The sequence below is a fragment of the Hyposmocoma kahamanoa genome, unplaced genomic scaffold (genome assembly GCF_003589595.1).
Source record: "Hyposmocoma kahamanoa isolate Upper Pololo Valley unplaced genomic scaffold, ASM358959v1 64, whole genome shotgun sequence".
Classification (NCBI taxonomy): domain Eukaryota; kingdom Metazoa; phylum Arthropoda; class Insecta; order Lepidoptera; family Cosmopterigidae; genus Hyposmocoma; species Hyposmocoma kahamanoa.
In genome coordinates, this window is record NW_020653852.1 from 11,215,610 (window position 1) to 11,233,194 (window position 17,585).

Sequence of the window (17,585 nt, forward strand, 5' to 3'; positions counted from 1 at the left end):
TCATTGATAATATCACACGTTCTTAGATTTCCTTTATTTCTTTTTATGCCATCAACATTGCCAATAATGTCACTGTTACTTGTTGTAATTCGACACCGATATCATTCTTACACGAATGTTTTTCATACGTGATATGCTTAAACTAGTTACAAATAATAATCCTAGGTGTAATCGTTGTTGCGTTTCAAGTCACGTATTTATTTGTAAATGGTTTACAATCCGTGATAGCCATTTTGGTGTTCAATGCTTAAAGGAAATGTTGAGCATGATTTAGGTACGTGTGCGTGCGCCTTTATTGCCAAAGTTTGTTGCTTGTAATGTGTTTTCAAGGTAGTTATTTTGTTCTATTTTGACCTAATTTTTAAGTGTCTTTACTTAGATTATTTAGTAAGCATTCTATAAGCCGGAATCCGCTTTAACGATCTCAATATTTAAATTTTTACTTCAATCCGTGTTACTTATGGACGATTGATCATACTAATTTCAACTTCTAAAATTTAGCAAGAATCAAAAAGCAGAAGACTAATAATAAACAAACATGTTGCTTAATTATATTGTATCGACTTGATTAATGTATATTTATTTTTTGCCGAAAGATCCCAATCGACGCTACGCGCCCGTTCCGCATACTCAGTTATTGTATGTTAATCTAGCTCAGTTTACATTTTGCCAACAACATGACAAGCGGAGAAGAGGAAATCCTTTATTTACAAGATTTAGAATTACTCATACTCGCGAACGTTTAATTTATATTTATGAATAATAAAAAAAATTTTTTTGAAGTCGCTTAAAACGTCACTGTCGCGCGGGCTATGATCCTTGTTATTTGAGCTTTTCCTGGACGATTTTTTATTGAGTGAATTTACTTTTGAGCCTTGAAAGAGGTTAAGTTTACCCTTGAATGGCTCTCCCAGAAAATACCTGTTTATTAGCTCCTAAAGACATTCGTGTTGTATATATTGGGAAACAAGGACCAGACTGGGAAATTCCATTACATAAACGAAATAAAGTCACCAAGTCATAGCAGACTACATTCGTAGCCTACGACGTGTATTTTTACAGGAAGAACCATAACAATAGAATGTACTGAACAGTTTGCCGGCTTCTGAACCTTCTTGCGTTTCCTCCGGATACTTTGCCTGTGTTTTTATGCGTTAATGATGCAGATGGATACAAACTTAGATATTTTAGAGGAACAGACAGATTAAATAAAAGTGTTTTTGAATAAACTACAGTGATAGCATCATACTTTAACGAAGACTAATAAGTAAAGTGCCGGGATCGCAGCGCCCACGGTCAGTCTACGTAATTGACCAATATTCCTTTGCATAGAGGTGACCTTCTAGTTCAGAGCGCGTTAATATATCTTTTTATATTGTTTTATTGATGTCCGCAACTTGTGCTACCTACTTTTTATATACCTAGTTAGTATACTGGGAGAAGTTATCAATTTTACAATAAAGGAATTTAGCGCTTAGACGTTTTCATGGCCGCAGTAAGTTCCTCATATATTACTATCATATAATATCAGTATGCGTAATAATATATACCACACTTCTAATCAGTAGCATTTTAATAGTAAGATATATATACCTACACATCAAATTTGTAAATCAAATACAGCAAATGGATTAAAAGAGAAACACAGAAATCAAAATTAAAGAAAATAAAATAAAAACAAACAGCAAGAATTTAAATAAAAAAAAAACAAAAAACATAATAGTAACCTAATGATCAACAGCTTGCGTGTGCTGCAGCAAGCCAAATAGGTCGTGCCTCAATGCAAAATTTGTCGAAAGGTAAAGCACTGATTTTCAGCCACCACCTTCGAACATTGTAAAGTTAATGTAATGGCTTATGTATAAGTATCGACGTGAGTGTTATATGTACATTATAAAAAATATTAAAAAATTAGTAGATGTAAAAAATTCAGAAAAAATGATAAAATTGTAAATGTAAAATTAAAATAAAATTAATACCTGTGATATAATATAATGTGATATAATTAATGTAGACTTCATTTTAGAAGCCTCCGCTATGTAAAGTGTTTAGGAATACCCAATAGGTGGATTATAGATATTATTCATATTCATTAGTATAAGTAAACAATTTTTTTATAATAAAGGGTGGGAGGAACAAGGCATGCGCCTGGTAATAAGCGGCACACCTGTCCACAGCAATTGCAATGCTAAACAAAGATTTCAATCGCATGTTTATAATTTCACGAGCACCCTTAACCTTCTAAAACTGGAACGCAGTCATCCTCACTGTAATTTGAAATTGGTAAATTGATAAACTGGCATTTCTTCCCAGAACGAACCCTTTCACAAGGATGCTACTAAATAACTACTATATAACTTATAACTTGAGCTCAATCCATTCAAGAAATCGTTTTAATTGATAATGACAAAATACATTTGAAAAACAGAAAATAAAGTCGTCATCTTTGAAACACCATTGTTTATTTTTTCACATTGGTCTTGGAACTATATATTTCTCTTAAGTAATTTTCTCTTCATGTAAGATTGAAGACATTGTATAAGTTTTTTGTTAATGTAGGCACACCAAACTATATTGGCGTAAAAAGCTCTGAGTGGTATTGTTATGGACAGGTGTATCGCTTACCATCAGGTGCACGACTGTTCGTCCCGTTTCTTAGTTATTATAAAAAAAATGATATAACATAATATGCTCATCGTGCCGGAGTTTCTTTTAAGCTTAATCCTGGCTTAAAAAACTTACCTTTAGTCCGAATATCCAAAAACCGTTTTAAAAGTTTTACCCTTGGTAAGGCCGCCGTCGACATGTTCGCGTGACAGCAACATAAAAAGAGTTGATTGTAAACAAAATCGGCACACCAATTAGAAAGACTTGTTGTAACGCGCGAAATGGTGAAACAAGTAATACAGTATACAAATCACGATAGACAAAATTGAGGGTTAACACGCTAGAATCAATAGCTGTCTGCGTTGGACATTGAAATAAAACTATAAAAAGCGAAGTTGAAAATGTTAAGTAAAAAATATTGAAATTTAGTAGGTTAACCTTTATGTATCTAAATATTACAATGAAAATATAACATTACAGATTGAATAAGAACAGTAATTGTAACTTTAAAATTCGTTTTCTTCAATAAATCATACCAAACATTCAATAGGCAAAAATCGCCAGGAAGATTTAGCATCAAGTCGCAAATTAGAAAGACTAAGAAACTTGTAAAGTGGTGCAGGCTGCGACCTCCGTATGTATGGTTATTCGCGGTGGTGATCTCATCGCGCCTACGTCCTCGCTCAAAACCCGTTTGGCTGTTTACGAAGAAACACAGGACGCTCTGTATTAACTTTACTGTGGGTGACTGTAGGACTTGTTACGTCATTGTCCTACATTGATATTTTTCAAGAAGTTGATTATGAATGTAAAAAAAAATACGATAGTAATATTATTGATTTGTGCATGTTTTTTTGTATTGTTAATACGTATTTCAAGTCCTCTATTGAAGTGGTTGATTTAAATATTTGCTTCTTTTATCAGTACATTGTCTTATTTATTATTTGAAAGATATACAGATAAGTTTTCTTACTGTCTTGTTGCTAGGTTATACAACAACGAATTCAAGGCACTCATAATCGTAAGCTGTTCACGCGATAAATCCGCAAGACATTACGAAATTGGCACCAGTTTGTCGACCTGTTTTGGTCACACGGTTTGATACCTATCTGTTTATAAAAGTATGTCTTTCCTAGGCGTTGAAATACTACCCACAGTAAACCCAAGTAGTCAAGTGCGAAATAATTTACCGCCGCAGGAAACAATTTGTGTGCTCTCTCATGCAATGGAATAAATAACTTTTTGTTCGCTTTTGTTATTCGGAAGGTCAGAATAACGATTTGGAACATAACTCATAAAGCTAAATTTAGCCTTTTCAAACATGGTACAGGATTGGTTAGTATCTTGATTTTAGCTAGAGTGATTGCAAATAAAGTAACGAAACAACCTTATCTTGTAGAGTTCGTGGTCGTTTCATAAATGATGTCATCGGAAACTTTTTAGAATACTGTGTGATATTATTCTAAATAACTACCTAAGTATAATGCAAAACGGGATGGAAATATAGTGGTTCCTTATCATCATCGTTTTATCCTAATCCCTATATAATAATAATAATGTTCTAAGCGGCGCAGACTGTTATTTTTTTCCTTAAAAGGATTTTTTTAAGCCACACACACATAGACAACCACAAATTACACAAACTCACCAAAGAAATAAATGTAGGCCATACAAATGTTTCTCCCGACCCGGGAATCGAACCCGGGACCTGTGCGTGGCAGTGCAACATGATAACCGTTCGGCCACAGAGGCAGTTTAAATAAAATGTAAAATGAAATAAAGAAATGTAGTAGCAGTAGAGGTCCTTGTGAAATTGTTCGTCCAGGGAAGTACTGCCACTTTACCTATTTCTGCCGTCAAGCAGTAATGTCAGCATTAACTGTGTTCGGGTTTTGAAGGGTAAGGGTGCTGGTGAAATTACAGGCACATGAGACTTGTCAACTTACGTCTCAGGGTGACGGGCTACGGCAGTGCCCCTCAGACCTTTGCGGTTTAAAGCTCTGAGTGGCACTGCAAGTGTTATGGACATGCGTGTAGCCTACCACCAGGCGCACGACTTGTTCGTCCCGTCACTTGATATTATTAAAAAATATATATATACTGACTGACCATAAAATTTTATTCTTTCCATTTATTTTTTTATTTTTCTCGAGAGTATTAATAAATAAAAACTTTTATAATAAGTTATACAAATTTTTCTCAGCAAAATATTTAATTATATAATGGATTGCAAACCTGTTCGTAAGTTTTATCAACTGACTTTTTAGGATAGCAAACATTTGACATTGTTTCGCAATTATTTGTTTAAAATGGCCGTCTTAGCAGACAGGTAAGCCATATGGTCGACGACCTTGTCTGCTAGTGACTGGAGAACTGTTCCTTCACCCACACGCTTATTATTTCCGATTCTTCACACTTAGAGTGGGATTCTGGTTATTGTGAACGCCAATACTGGTAGTCACAGTCATGATACCAAAAATGGGTATGCGCTTCTTTTTTATGGAGACATCTGCATCGTTAATTAGGGAAACCTTTTCCTTTTCTGTGCAGACTTAAGTCTTCAATTGTTCCTCACATTAGAGATAATGTTTTTTTTTTGTGTTTGTTCGTTTTATATATTTTCTGTACAAGACTAGACATGGTCGTATCGCCATCGAACAGAGACGGGATACCAAGAAGAGTTGTTATAACAATAACTAGTAAATTCACCACACCAGCACCAAGTGCGATGGCCTAAATTTGTTGACACACGAGAAAGGTGTGATGTCAAATTCAATTGAACGAAAGATAACAAGCTCATTTATAGATTGAGATATATTTTCGAGTTTTAACACCGATTTTATCTTGTAACCTACAAAAAAAAATATATTAATATTCTTTGTATTTTTTCTTTATTCTTGAGTTCCGCCACAGTATTTTTTGATTCTTTCCTGTCTGGATTTTGTTTCTTTCTTCATTTGAAATATACTTCTCTCTCAGAAGGTGCCGTGTAACTTATTTTTCACCTACATACCTGCAATAAATAGTTGGTAAGTAAATACACGTATGGCATCAACATCTCCGTTTTTGGGAGTGGGCTTGAGACAACTTTCTACTCCTGCAACGGGGTCGATGTTTTTTGTCCACTGCTTTATATGTATGATAAAGATTCTTAATTTAATCGATACACGTTTCTAGAATTTTCATTAACTTCCAATGCACTATAGTTGTGCAATTAATAGATTTTACGAATGTTTGATGATTTTTGTAAGCTCTACTTCAGGGAATCGTACGTTCTTTTAATTCATGCCTGCATCCTGAGATGTTTGAATTTGTAGTAACTAATCGCTATATTTCCGTTACAACTGTTATAAGTTTGTTTTTAAAACAAGCCGTTTAGTCATAGCTTGTTTTTCGTTCTTGACACAAATAGTCCTCGATAAAGAATGACTCTTACTGGTAGGTCACCAATACCTAAACGCGAGAAATTTGTTGAGTAACCGTACAGATATAGTACATCGTCATGCGATCCCACAAAGCTTCTCTTGTGATTGTGAGTCAGGCCCGTGCATCTGTCTGTCTTGACTGTATAAACAAATTAATTTGAACTTGATGACATGAATTTGAGAATTCAGGTTCATTGTTAAATAACTTCTGGCATATGGACCTTTCTTAATGGATTGTTAGATGTTGGATGTGATGCGATATTGATGATTGTATCTTTTATATTTAAATTCGAGACTAAATTATACCAGTGAAGAGGTTTTTTGAACGAAATTAGTCAATGACTTTTTATGCTTTTCGAATTATGAAAATTCACAAATACAGTGTGTAATCGTTGTGCCCAGGCGATTATTCCATAAATATAAAAGATATGAAAAAGCTTTAAACTGCTATCGAATGTAAATGGACAAGAAACTTCCAAAATTTTGGCATTACACGCTCCCATACATTTAATATGACATTCGTAGATAGGATTTTGTTTTCCTACTGTAAGAGGTAACAATAAGTTAATAGATAAAATAAATATTTTTTGTTTCATATACTTTATTTATATTATTTATTTATTATTTTCATGACTTTAATAATGATAAAACACTTTTGACAGGTATAATCACACGCGGCTTTATTATATCTATCAAGGGTGGGTACTGTCCACAACTGTCTCCTAATCGACATATGTACTTTACAAGGTCAGGCGGTACTTCACACCTGAACAGCTTTTAAACTGTATAAAGCACAAGTTCGATTGTGTATGGAGTACTGCTGCCGCCTTTGGGTCGGCTCTGCCCATTATCAGTTTGCTGCCTTGGACTCGCGAAAAGCAAAGAGACTTATTAACAACAATTCTCTTGTAGAATCGAAGTAACAAAATCTCGACCATCGTAGAAAAGTAGCCTGCGTGACATTTTTCTATCGGACACAGTTCGGGGAGTGCGCGCAGGAACTTTCCAATTTAGTTCCACCCTCACCGTTCTTCCTTCTCTCGACTAGAAGATCCGGAACACGGACGGATCCTTATGTCGTTGATATACCACCCATTTGCATTAAGTGCTTTGCTTCCTCCTTTCTGATGCGTATAGCTAAGGAATGGAATACTCTACCGTGTATGTATGTACTCTATCTGTGTTTCCCGAAAAGTACAATTTGGGGCTATTCAAGGCTAGAGTGAATAGGCATTTTGTAGGCAAACTCACACCATCGTCGGTCACATCGTCGCTTAATTTCATGTGAGATTGTGGCCAAGCGTATGTCTATTCTATATATAAAAAACCCATACACACACAAAAAAACAGTCGAATTGAGAACCTTACTTTTTTGAAGTCGGTTAAGAATGAATGATGACAATTAATGATAACGATGTAACCTTACCACAGAGACAAGTTGAAACAGATGAAATGTGTAATTGTCAGCCACTGACAGTAACATATCGTTTTACCCATTCACGAACCGTATCGCTCAGTTCACTCACCATTGTTTTTAAATTAAACCTCACCCATAAATTTGTACGACTATTTCACACATAAACCGCATACAATGCATTTTACAGTTGCTTCACAATGTGACAAGCTTTCTCTTCTGCGAATCTTGCTGTGAAAGTTGTGCAACATATGATGCATATTGGACACGAAAAGAACCATAAACATGTATTTTGCTACGGTTTTCTTATTAAGTTTATTGAATATCGCGTTGTTTATTACCATGATATTCAATTATTTTTTGTGAAATTACTCCATTAGTTTGTTATAATGTAACGTTTCTTTGTATTGTGTTGTGGACATAAATAAAGATATTTATTATTATTATTATAATTATTAATACAAGGACAGAATATTAAGAAAAATTTCTTCGATCTGGCTGGATTCGAACCACCGCCTTCAGCATGCCGTGCCTGAGCAGGCACGCGAATTCAGTGCTGTTTTAGCTTGGTATTAATAATTATACTGTTTTTTTGTTTAGTCATACGGTATGATAGAATTGATGTGGTCATCAATCCAGGAAATAGAATTTATAACGAAAATTACATAACAGTGTTTCCTTGATTTTGATTTTTTTTACTTTCTGTATGTTGTTAGAGACATGCTATATTTTCACTTTTGCTTTCTGGTTTTTAAAGGAATAATATTTTAGCTAGAATAGGATTAAATGCCAACGATGGCATTGATTGATGTTTACAGACCTGTGAACTATGTACAAAATATTTCGATCACGTTTTATGATTATTCGACTATTTTTTAGTAGCAGTAGAGCTCCTTGTGAAAAACTTCGTCCAGAAAAATGCTGCCACCTAATAACCTGTGTACTGTCACGATGTTGGTGTTCATAACAAGTATTCAAGTTGAAAATATACTTATTCTAAATTATTACAAGAAAATCACAACTAAATGACGTCATTAAACGCTAATTGAAAAAAAATGTTTGTTGGAGATATTACGTATGTATTCTTAAAAATTGCGTGAAAAAGCGACAGATACCAAATTCCAAACATTTAAATTTTAATTACATAAAAAGATTTAAATCTTTGGAATAAACTTATGATTACGACATGTGCCATAGGTGCATTATGATACAGACTTGTTTTTGTTGTTGAATTGCGATCTCTACTATAAGTATTTTTAGTCGTGTATTTAATTTTATCCTCAATTACGTATACAGCTATTTACTGAAAGCAATGTCGTATAAAGTCACTTAGAATGTAATGCCTATATCGGTTAATTGTGTCATTGAGCTATGTGAGTCATATTTAAAAAATAATTAATGTTTTACAATTTTTAAACCGCTAACGTTCCACATTGGTCAATATGATGCAAGGAGAAAATTTAAATAAGCGCAAATATTTTTATCGATCGATAAATATTCAAAATTAATTTTAAATAAAATATTCTTTAAATATTTGGGTGAACTAGTCACATGTATACAATAAACACAAAGTAAGTAGCATATTAACTGTCTTTGAAAAAATTTAATTGCTTATTTTTAAAAAAAGAAAGCAGTTACTTTTATGTTTTCGATTGTATTTTTTTGTGTGCATGTTACGCGAATACTCCGACAATTGTGAACCGATTTCGTTGATACTTTTTTTGTTTAAAGAGAATACCTGAGTGGTAGTTCCATTCAAATTTGAAGAAAATATTACACCCACGGAAGAATGTGGTCTGTGATTACACCTCTGAAGGTGACAAATTGGGGGATGAATCCTGTTTATCAGATTTCACTCGCTTTCCGCTAACCGATTTTTTCATAATATCAAGTGACGGGATGATCAAGCCGTGTGCCTGATGGTAAGCTACACGCCTGTTCATAACAATTGCAGTGCCATTCAGAGCTTTAAATCGCAAAGATCTGAGGGGCACTGCCACTGCGCCCGTCACCCTGAGACATAAGTTGACAAGTCCCATGTGCATGTAATTTTACCAGCACCCTTACCCTTCAAAACCAGAACACAGTAACGCTGACATTACTGCTTGGCGGCAGAAATAGGTAAGGTGGCAGTACTATCATGGATGAACTCTTTCACAAGGAGCTCTACTGCTACTAAAATTTCAATAAAATTTGGCAAATTGTAATTCTACAAACTTACGAGCTCGGTTTTTTTTAAAGTTGTAATTATTCAACTTGCGTTTAATAAATCCTCAGCAGCGATTGTGGCGTTTTTTTTTTTGGAGGAAATTGTATCTATAAATAAAGTGGACATTTAAAAAATAACATGGCGGTGGTATAACCTTGTACGTTGCTGTAAAATATCGGCAAAACTGAAAGTATCAGATAAAATAACGATCCGTCACGCATTGTACCGTTCTAATCAAATAGGAGTATAACTTATCTGCGTAAATGGTTTCGGAATTATACAGAATACCGTTGTAATATTAATTTAGTATAGATTTGATAGTGTTACAGATTGTAGTTGCACATGTGTAGCAGTTGTAATGAAGAGATATTAGTTTGCTAGTGTTTTTATCAACGTACGAGGTGTAGTGGTGATAATTCTAAGATACTTCCTTTATGAAACAATTGTTTCGGACCTGAATCCCGTGTATTATTTTTTTTAGCTAAGCAACGTTTCGGAGCTTTTTACAGGATCCATGCTCACGGCTGACTGAGATCTGTTAAGGGTCCAAAATGTTGGTTTGTTTGAAAAGAACAAATATACGCGACTTAGATCCGAAACAATAGTTTCAATTCCAATGTGTAACAATCGCGAAGACCTTATGAGCCCGATATGACTGTCTCTATCTAAACTTCAAGTGTGGCGTACACCACTGTAGCTTAATACAGAGTTATCTCTATGGAAGAATAGTGATATATGATTGTAAAATGCGCCGAAATCACGCGACTGAATTTCGGTAGGTGCGGCACACTATCTATGTACTTAACTGTTTTGAGAAAGTTTTATTATCAATTGTTAAGAGTTTGTTAAATTACTTGTCTGTGTGGTATCTGCATTTTATAGGAAGATGTGATTTCAATATTATGTCTGACAAATAAATATGAGACGCGTCTCAAATTCCTATTATGTCCACTAACATCAGATATATTAATAGTTAGTCACTGCGATGCTTTATTTTGGTGTTACGATTGGTTATGCTCTTTTTTTAATGTCTACGAATTCAAATTCTGCTTTCACATGTGACCATTAATTCTTTTTTTTTACTATTTGACTCTTATAGTTTATCCAGATAATTTTTCTTGCTATTTTATAGTTTTTAATGAATAATTTCTGTAATTTACTGTTGTATGTATCCACTAAGCCAAACCAAACATTTTAAATAAATTTGAAATCATTATGGCCGTTATCATCGTTGTTGTAAACACGGTGTTGGTAAAAACCGGTAATTGATGATGATCAATATCACTTTTAGTAAACAAAAAACTTCCAATATTTATATCTGTGAACATGGCCGCATTCAGGAAGTCTAATAAATTCCATGGCATGGTAGTGGTAGTATGGAATTCGGGGAAAAGGGCTTCGGTAGAGCCAGGTGTATTTATTTAGACTAGCTGATGGTGAAGTAAAGAGTATAATTGCTCTTCGAATTTTGAGAGAAAGATTTCTAAATATTTTGAGAAAGTTAGTTAAATAATTTGCTCACTATATTTGTTAATTAGGCGTTAATTCATTCGTCACTCGTCCTAGAGACATACGGTGTCCCTGACGTTTTTGGTACTCTAGCGTCTTAGAGCCACACGGTATCTCTAATATATAGCTGTGTTTTCATCCATCTTCAAATTTTTTTTTTAATTTTTACCAAACTCGAATCGTTAGGGACACCGCGTGTCTCTAGGATGAGTGACGGGTTCATTTTAAGTTTGTAAATTTAGTAGTTTGTCTATAGTACGGTCCTGTAGACATTAAGCGTCTAATGGACATATTCACCAGAGTTTGTCCATATATCACCGTTGACCTCTTCGCTCATCGATCGAATATGGCTCGATTTTAGGACGTGTTTGCCCCTATTGCTAGGCGACCTCGAACTGTAAAACTGGGGTATCAGGTCTTTTTCTCGCCTGAATACAATTTATATTGATATATTATTCAGTAATTATTCATTCTAGCTACGGCTTAATTTAGGATTTCTGGAAAATTACTCAGTCAGGCAACGATTGAATATTTATAGGTCGGGGTAACTAGCAACTTAGATTAATGGTTTGATTAACAATAATGATGTATTATAGATAAACAATTACATTCCTTGAACACCAAGTTTAGAGCAAAATTTACATGTTCATGAAATTGAGCCGCGTTAGACTGTGCGTCGAGCTGTAAAGACGACAAGTTACTTTAAGTCTTTACGAAGACCACCCAATGGTCCTGTTGATAAAAGTTATCACTCATACCAGCAAATTTGTTTTCACAGTAGAAGTAATTATTTCTATAGTATGTTTAAATTCTAACATTGATAATGAAGAAGAAAAACCCAATCAATCTTTAATTAAAATAAATCAAAATATAAATAATCAGTCTTTAATTAAAATAAAAAATGGAAGACAAATTAAAGTTAGAAATTTATGCCTTGCATTTTCATTAAGCCTTGCATTTTCATTAAGCCTTGCATTTCCATACTGTCCTTACTATGTATGTAAAGGGGGTCGATGCATTCAGCATTCTGACTCATTTCTATATCGGGAAGATGCCGATCTTGCAACTCACGCCTGCTCGACGTCTTCGCATACCAATTATAGCAAATATATTTGCCTTTAGTAAAACTGGTACGAGGTAGTAAGTAAATAATAAAATATCAATTTTACAAATGCGTTTATAATTTGGTCTATATGACGTAAATAATATCAAAGACAAAAATATAATAAAAATCCTCAAGTATTTTCGACGCGTTTACGTGATATCGTGTTATATAAAACGCAGAGCAATTCAGATTTTCGTTCTTTGCATGCATTTGTTAATATACAGTATTTTTAATGAGACATTATGGGAAATTTAGGTAGTTATAGGTAAGTAGACATGTAAATTGGTTGCTGTAAGATTGAACTCTCAATGAAAAAAGGTTATTTAATACCTTATTATTTGAAATAACAGATTGATTATGTCCCTATATTATTTTCAAGTTCTAAATGGTATGGCGTTTACCATCAAAGCGTCCCTTTTTTAAAAAAAATTTAGCAAATGACAAGGTTCAACTCGTGTCAACAAAATAATGAGAACGTACCTAACTGCATCCAATCTAATATGGGCATATACTACATTCCTGTTTGATTATAATCAGAAGATTAGTCATGAAAGGTTCAGTGGGTGTTACTATAGTAACGGTAGCGGTTGAAACTAGTAGGTCACCCGAGGCCTTTTACAGGCTGGGGTTGCTGAAAACATATAAGCAAGTTTCATGTAGAAATATGTAGAGAAAAGTACGCTATTAGTTGATTTCTTAAGTTAGGTCACTAACCTAGTTTGACAGTTCATAATTATTACAATCCTTTATGTTAGAATACGCTTAGAAAGCTTTGATGTGGTATTTTATATGGTAATAACTTATAGGTAAAGAGTAATTGAAATACTTACTTTAAATTACCATCTTTTATGTTAAAAGGGAATTGTTTAAATATTGCTTACAGTGGTAATTTATTAATAAGCGTAATAGAAAACTAGGCCAGCTTGACTTTTAGATATTCCGGAAATGTTAACACACATAAGTACCTTACCTACTGTTGATTTCGTTGGCGATGCTCAATTACAGCGCCGGTACGTCAGTACGCCACGCGCTTCTGTCTCGAACAGCCTTGCCCTACAAAACATATTCTATTCGTGCCTTCTATTAGTTAAGCCACATTAAAACTAAGCGAGTTGCTTTCTTTACAAACGAATTTGAATATACGAATCGCGAAATGAATTAGCTGCGGTTTAAAAAACAAAGAGAGAAATATTTAAATTTTTTTGCGTCCTGCGTGTTGACATGAGTTGGTTTACTCAAAGAACTGCCGTGCAGTGCCGTATGCACCACTTGGGTACTGTTATGTGGAACTCCAGTGTAGGGACGTAACTGATTGAAGCGCGATGGACGCGTGCGATGGCCGAGCCGCTAACGCTGCCGCCACTGCCACCGCTACGACGTTACTCCATCTATTTACACCCCTATCTTGTCAAAAGGTGTGACTATGTAGTAAGATGTGACAGTAATAGCCATTACCAATACGTTTTCAAAAGTTTTGCATGTATGAAAGCATTGATGTGTGTTGATAACGTGAAGGATATGTGTCAGAATTGTAGAAAATGGAAGGTTGTGAAGGTCTCTGCCTACCCCGATGGGAAAAGAGCGTGAAGATATATATGTTGCAGTGATAGAAGAACACATTGGCAATGTTGGTGACTAAATTGTGTTTATTTTTTTACAGACGTCATCGTTGCCCACACAACGATGTCCCGGAGCCATTGTTCGATGTGGAGCACACGACGAATGTGGTGTCTGCGTACAAACAGGATTATGATGAAAAACACGTTAGTCGCACTACTACTGTGCATCATGAAGACCATCTACGCCTGGAGGGCGATTTTCAAGAGCCTCATCGGCCGAAATGGCAAGCCGCTGAGCGCCCCAAACAAATAAAACCGGAAGACAATCTCAAACCAGAAGGAGATTTTGAAAAGCGGCGACCAGAAGAATGGCGTCCTGGTGACAGAGCCCCTGTAAGAAAACCTGACGATAACTTGAGGCCTGAAGGAGAATTTACTACTCCTGAGAAAGAACAATGGCGGCCAGCTGAAAGGCAAAAGCCAAAAAAGCCTGATGATAATTTGAAACCGGAAGGAGACTTTGAAAAGCGCAAGCCTGAGCAGTGGCGACCCGGTGACAGAGCTCCAGTGCGTCGTCCTGAAGATAACTTAAAACCGGAAGGCGATTTTGAGCAAAGGCGACCTGACGAGTGGCGTCCCGGTGACAGAGCACCCGTTCGGCGTCCTGAGGATAATCTTAAGCCTGAAGGTGACTTTGAGAGACGTAAACCAGAAGAGTGGCGCCCAGGCGACCGCGCGCCAGTACGTCGTCCTGACGACAACTTGAAACCTGAAGGCGACTTTACCACCCCAGAGAAGGAAACCTGGCGCCCAGCTGAAAGGCAAAAGCCTAAAAAACCTAGTGACAATTTATATCCTGAAGGTGACTTTGAGAAGCGCAAACCTGAGGAGTGGCGTCCAGGCGACAGAGCTCCAGTGCGTCGTCCTGACGATAATCTAAGACCTGAAGGCGACTTTGAGAAAAGGCGCCCTGAAGAGTGGCGTCCCGGTGACAGAGCACCAGTTCGGCGTCCTGAGGATAATCTTAAACCTGAAGGTGATTTCGAGAAACGTAAACTGGAAGAGTGGCGCCCAGGCGACCGCGCACAAGTACGTCGTCCTGACGACAATTTGAAACCTGAAGGCCAATTCACCACTCCAGAGAAGGAACCCTGGTGCCCAGCTGAAAGGCAAACGCCTAAAAAACCTGGTGATAATTTATATCCTGAAGGTGACTTTGAGAAGCGCAAGCCCGAACAGTGGCGTCCTGGTGACAGAGCTCCAGTGCGTCGTCCTGAAGATAATTTAAAACCTGAAGGTGACTTTGAGAAAAGGCAACCTGAAGAATGGCGTCCCGGCGACAGAGCACCTGTTCGACGTCCTGAGGATAATCTTAAGCCTGAAGGTGACTTTGAGAAAAGGCGACCTGAGGAGTGGCGTCCCGGTGACAGAGCACCAGTTCGGCGTCCTGAGGATAATCTTAAACCTGAAGGTGACTTCGAGAAACGTAAACCGGAAGAGTGGCGCCCAGGCGACCGCGCACAAGTACGTCGTCCTGACGACAATTTGAAACCTGAAGGCGAATTCACTACTCCAGAGAAGGAACCATGGCGTCCAGCTGAAAGGCAAAAGCCTAAAAAACCTGGTGATAATTTATATCCTGAAGGTGACTTTGAGAAGCGTAAACCTGAGGAGTGGCGTCCAGGTGACAGAGCTCCAGTGCGTCGTCCTGAAGATAATCTTAGACCTGAAGGTGAATTCACTACTCCAGACAAAGAACTTTGGCGTCCCGCAGAAAGACAAGTACCCAAAAGGCCACAAGATAACCTAAAACCCGAGGGAGAGTTCGAGAAACCTAAGCAAGATGAATGGCGCCCAGCTGAAAGGCAATCACCAAAAAAACCAGAGGACAATTTGAAACCAGAAGGAGCATTTGAGAAACCTAAGCATGACGAATGGCGTCCCGCAGAACGACAAACACCCAAGAAGCCACATGATAACCTAAGACCTGAGGGAGAGTTTGAGAAACCTAAGCACGATGAATGGCGTCCCGCGGAAAGACAAACGCCCAAGAAGCCACAAGATAACCTGAGGCCAGAGGGTGAGTTTGAGAAACCTAAGCACGATGAATGGCGCCCAGCTGAACGGCAAAAGCCGAAAAAACCTGTGGACAATTTAAGACCAGAAGGCGACTTTGAGAAGAGAAGGCCTGAAGAATGGCGCCCAGGCGATCGAGCAGCTGTTCATCGCCCTGGCGATAATCTCAAACCTGAAGGAGAATTTACAACACCAGAAAAAGAAGAATGGCGTCCTGCAGAACGTCCAAAACAAAAGAAACCTGAAGACAACTTGAAACCAGAGGGTGAATTTACAACTCCCGATAAACCAGATTGGAAACCTGCTGAAAGACCGAAGCAAAAGAAACCAATGGATAACTTGAAACCTGAAGGTGAATTCACTAGCACAAGAACTATAACCGAAGATTATAAGATAGTAACCGGAGAACGAGCTGAAATAGTGAGACATGTTGACAACATTATTACTGAAGGAGAATTTGTAGGTAAGACTTTTAATACAAATTTAATATTAGGTACTTAACGCTTTCTTTCGGAAAGTTATTTATTATGTTCTATGTTTTACGTTTCAGATACCACTACTTCCCGCACTGAGTATACTATTAAGCCAGCAGAAAGACCAAAGCCGGTTCGTCGTAATACTTGGACAAAGATTGAAGGCGAGTTGACTACTGACACGACTTCTAAAACAGAGTATATTGATTTTACTGACATGGTAGAAAGAACTACTACGGTCGCGAGAAGAGCTGACAACTTAGTCCGAGAAGGGGAAATTGATTTTGTTACTTCTACACAGACGGATTTCACTCAAAAAGTTTCACCAGTAGAACGTAAACAAAGACGTCGTACCTGGACAAAAGAAGATTTTGAGAAATTTTATTCCACGGAAGAATTACAAAAAATAACCACTTCACAACACGAATATAGAGCATATGAGGATACAGATGTAAGACAACAAATTATTAGAACAGATAATCTCCACACAGAAGGTACATTTGAAAGTCTCACTGTCTCACATGACGCTTTTCAACCAAAATTTACTGAGCGACCTAAACAAAAGAAACCGTTAGACAATTTGAAACCAGAAGGTGAGTTTGAGAAACCGAAACATGATGAATGGCGTCCTGCTGAACGTCAGACTCCAAGAAAACCTAAAGATAACTTGAAACCTGAAGGAGAATTTGAATCTCATAAACCAGAAGAATGGCGTCCAGCTGAAAGGCCGGAAGTAAAAAAGCCAAAAGATAATTTGAAACCCGAGGGAGAATTCGAGAAACCGAAGCAAGACGAATGGCGTCCAGCAGAAAGACAATCACCTAAGAAACCAGAAGACAATTTGAAACCTGAAGGAGAGTTCGAGAAACCAGAACACGAGGAATGGCGCCCGGCCGAACGACCTGAAGTTAAAAAGCCTAAAGATAACTTAAAACCAGAAGGTGAATTTGAAAAACCTAAGCAAGAAGAATGGCGTCCAGCAGAAAGACAAACACCTAAGAAGCCACAAGACAACTTAAGACCAGAAGGCGAATTTGAAAAACCAAAACATGTTAAATGGCGACCAGCTGAAAGGCAAACACCTAAGAAACCCGAAGATAATTTGAGACCCGAGGGCGAATTCGAGAAACCTAAGCATGAAGAATGGCGTCCGGCAGAGAAACAAACACCTAAGAAGCCGCAAGATAACCTAAGACCAGAGGGAGAAT

The 17,585-nt window shown here is 36.9% G+C and overlaps 1 protein-coding gene across 6 annotated transcripts in view; it reads left to right on the forward strand.

The window, feature by feature from the left end:
- The window catches only part of LOC113231039 (titin), a 43,961-nt gene that overhangs the window by 21,163 nt on the left and 5,213 nt on the right, over nucleotides 1-17,585 (forward strand). Inside the window, exons 3-5 of one of the 6 annotated variants that reach the window (XM_026465193.1) lie at nucleotides 13,930-15,432; nucleotides 15,694-16,367; nucleotides 16,455-17,581. In XM_026465193.1, the coding sequence (XP_026320978.1) occupies nucleotides 13,930-15,432; nucleotides 15,694-16,367; nucleotides 16,455-17,581 (3,304 nt within the window). Of the gene's footprint in view, nucleotides 1-10,386; nucleotides 10,431-13,929; nucleotides 16,368-16,454; nucleotides 17,582-17,585 lie in introns of those variants that run through there. The other 5 variants (XM_026465194.1, XM_026465195.1, XM_026465197.1 and 2 more) reach the window with 5 other exon arrangements.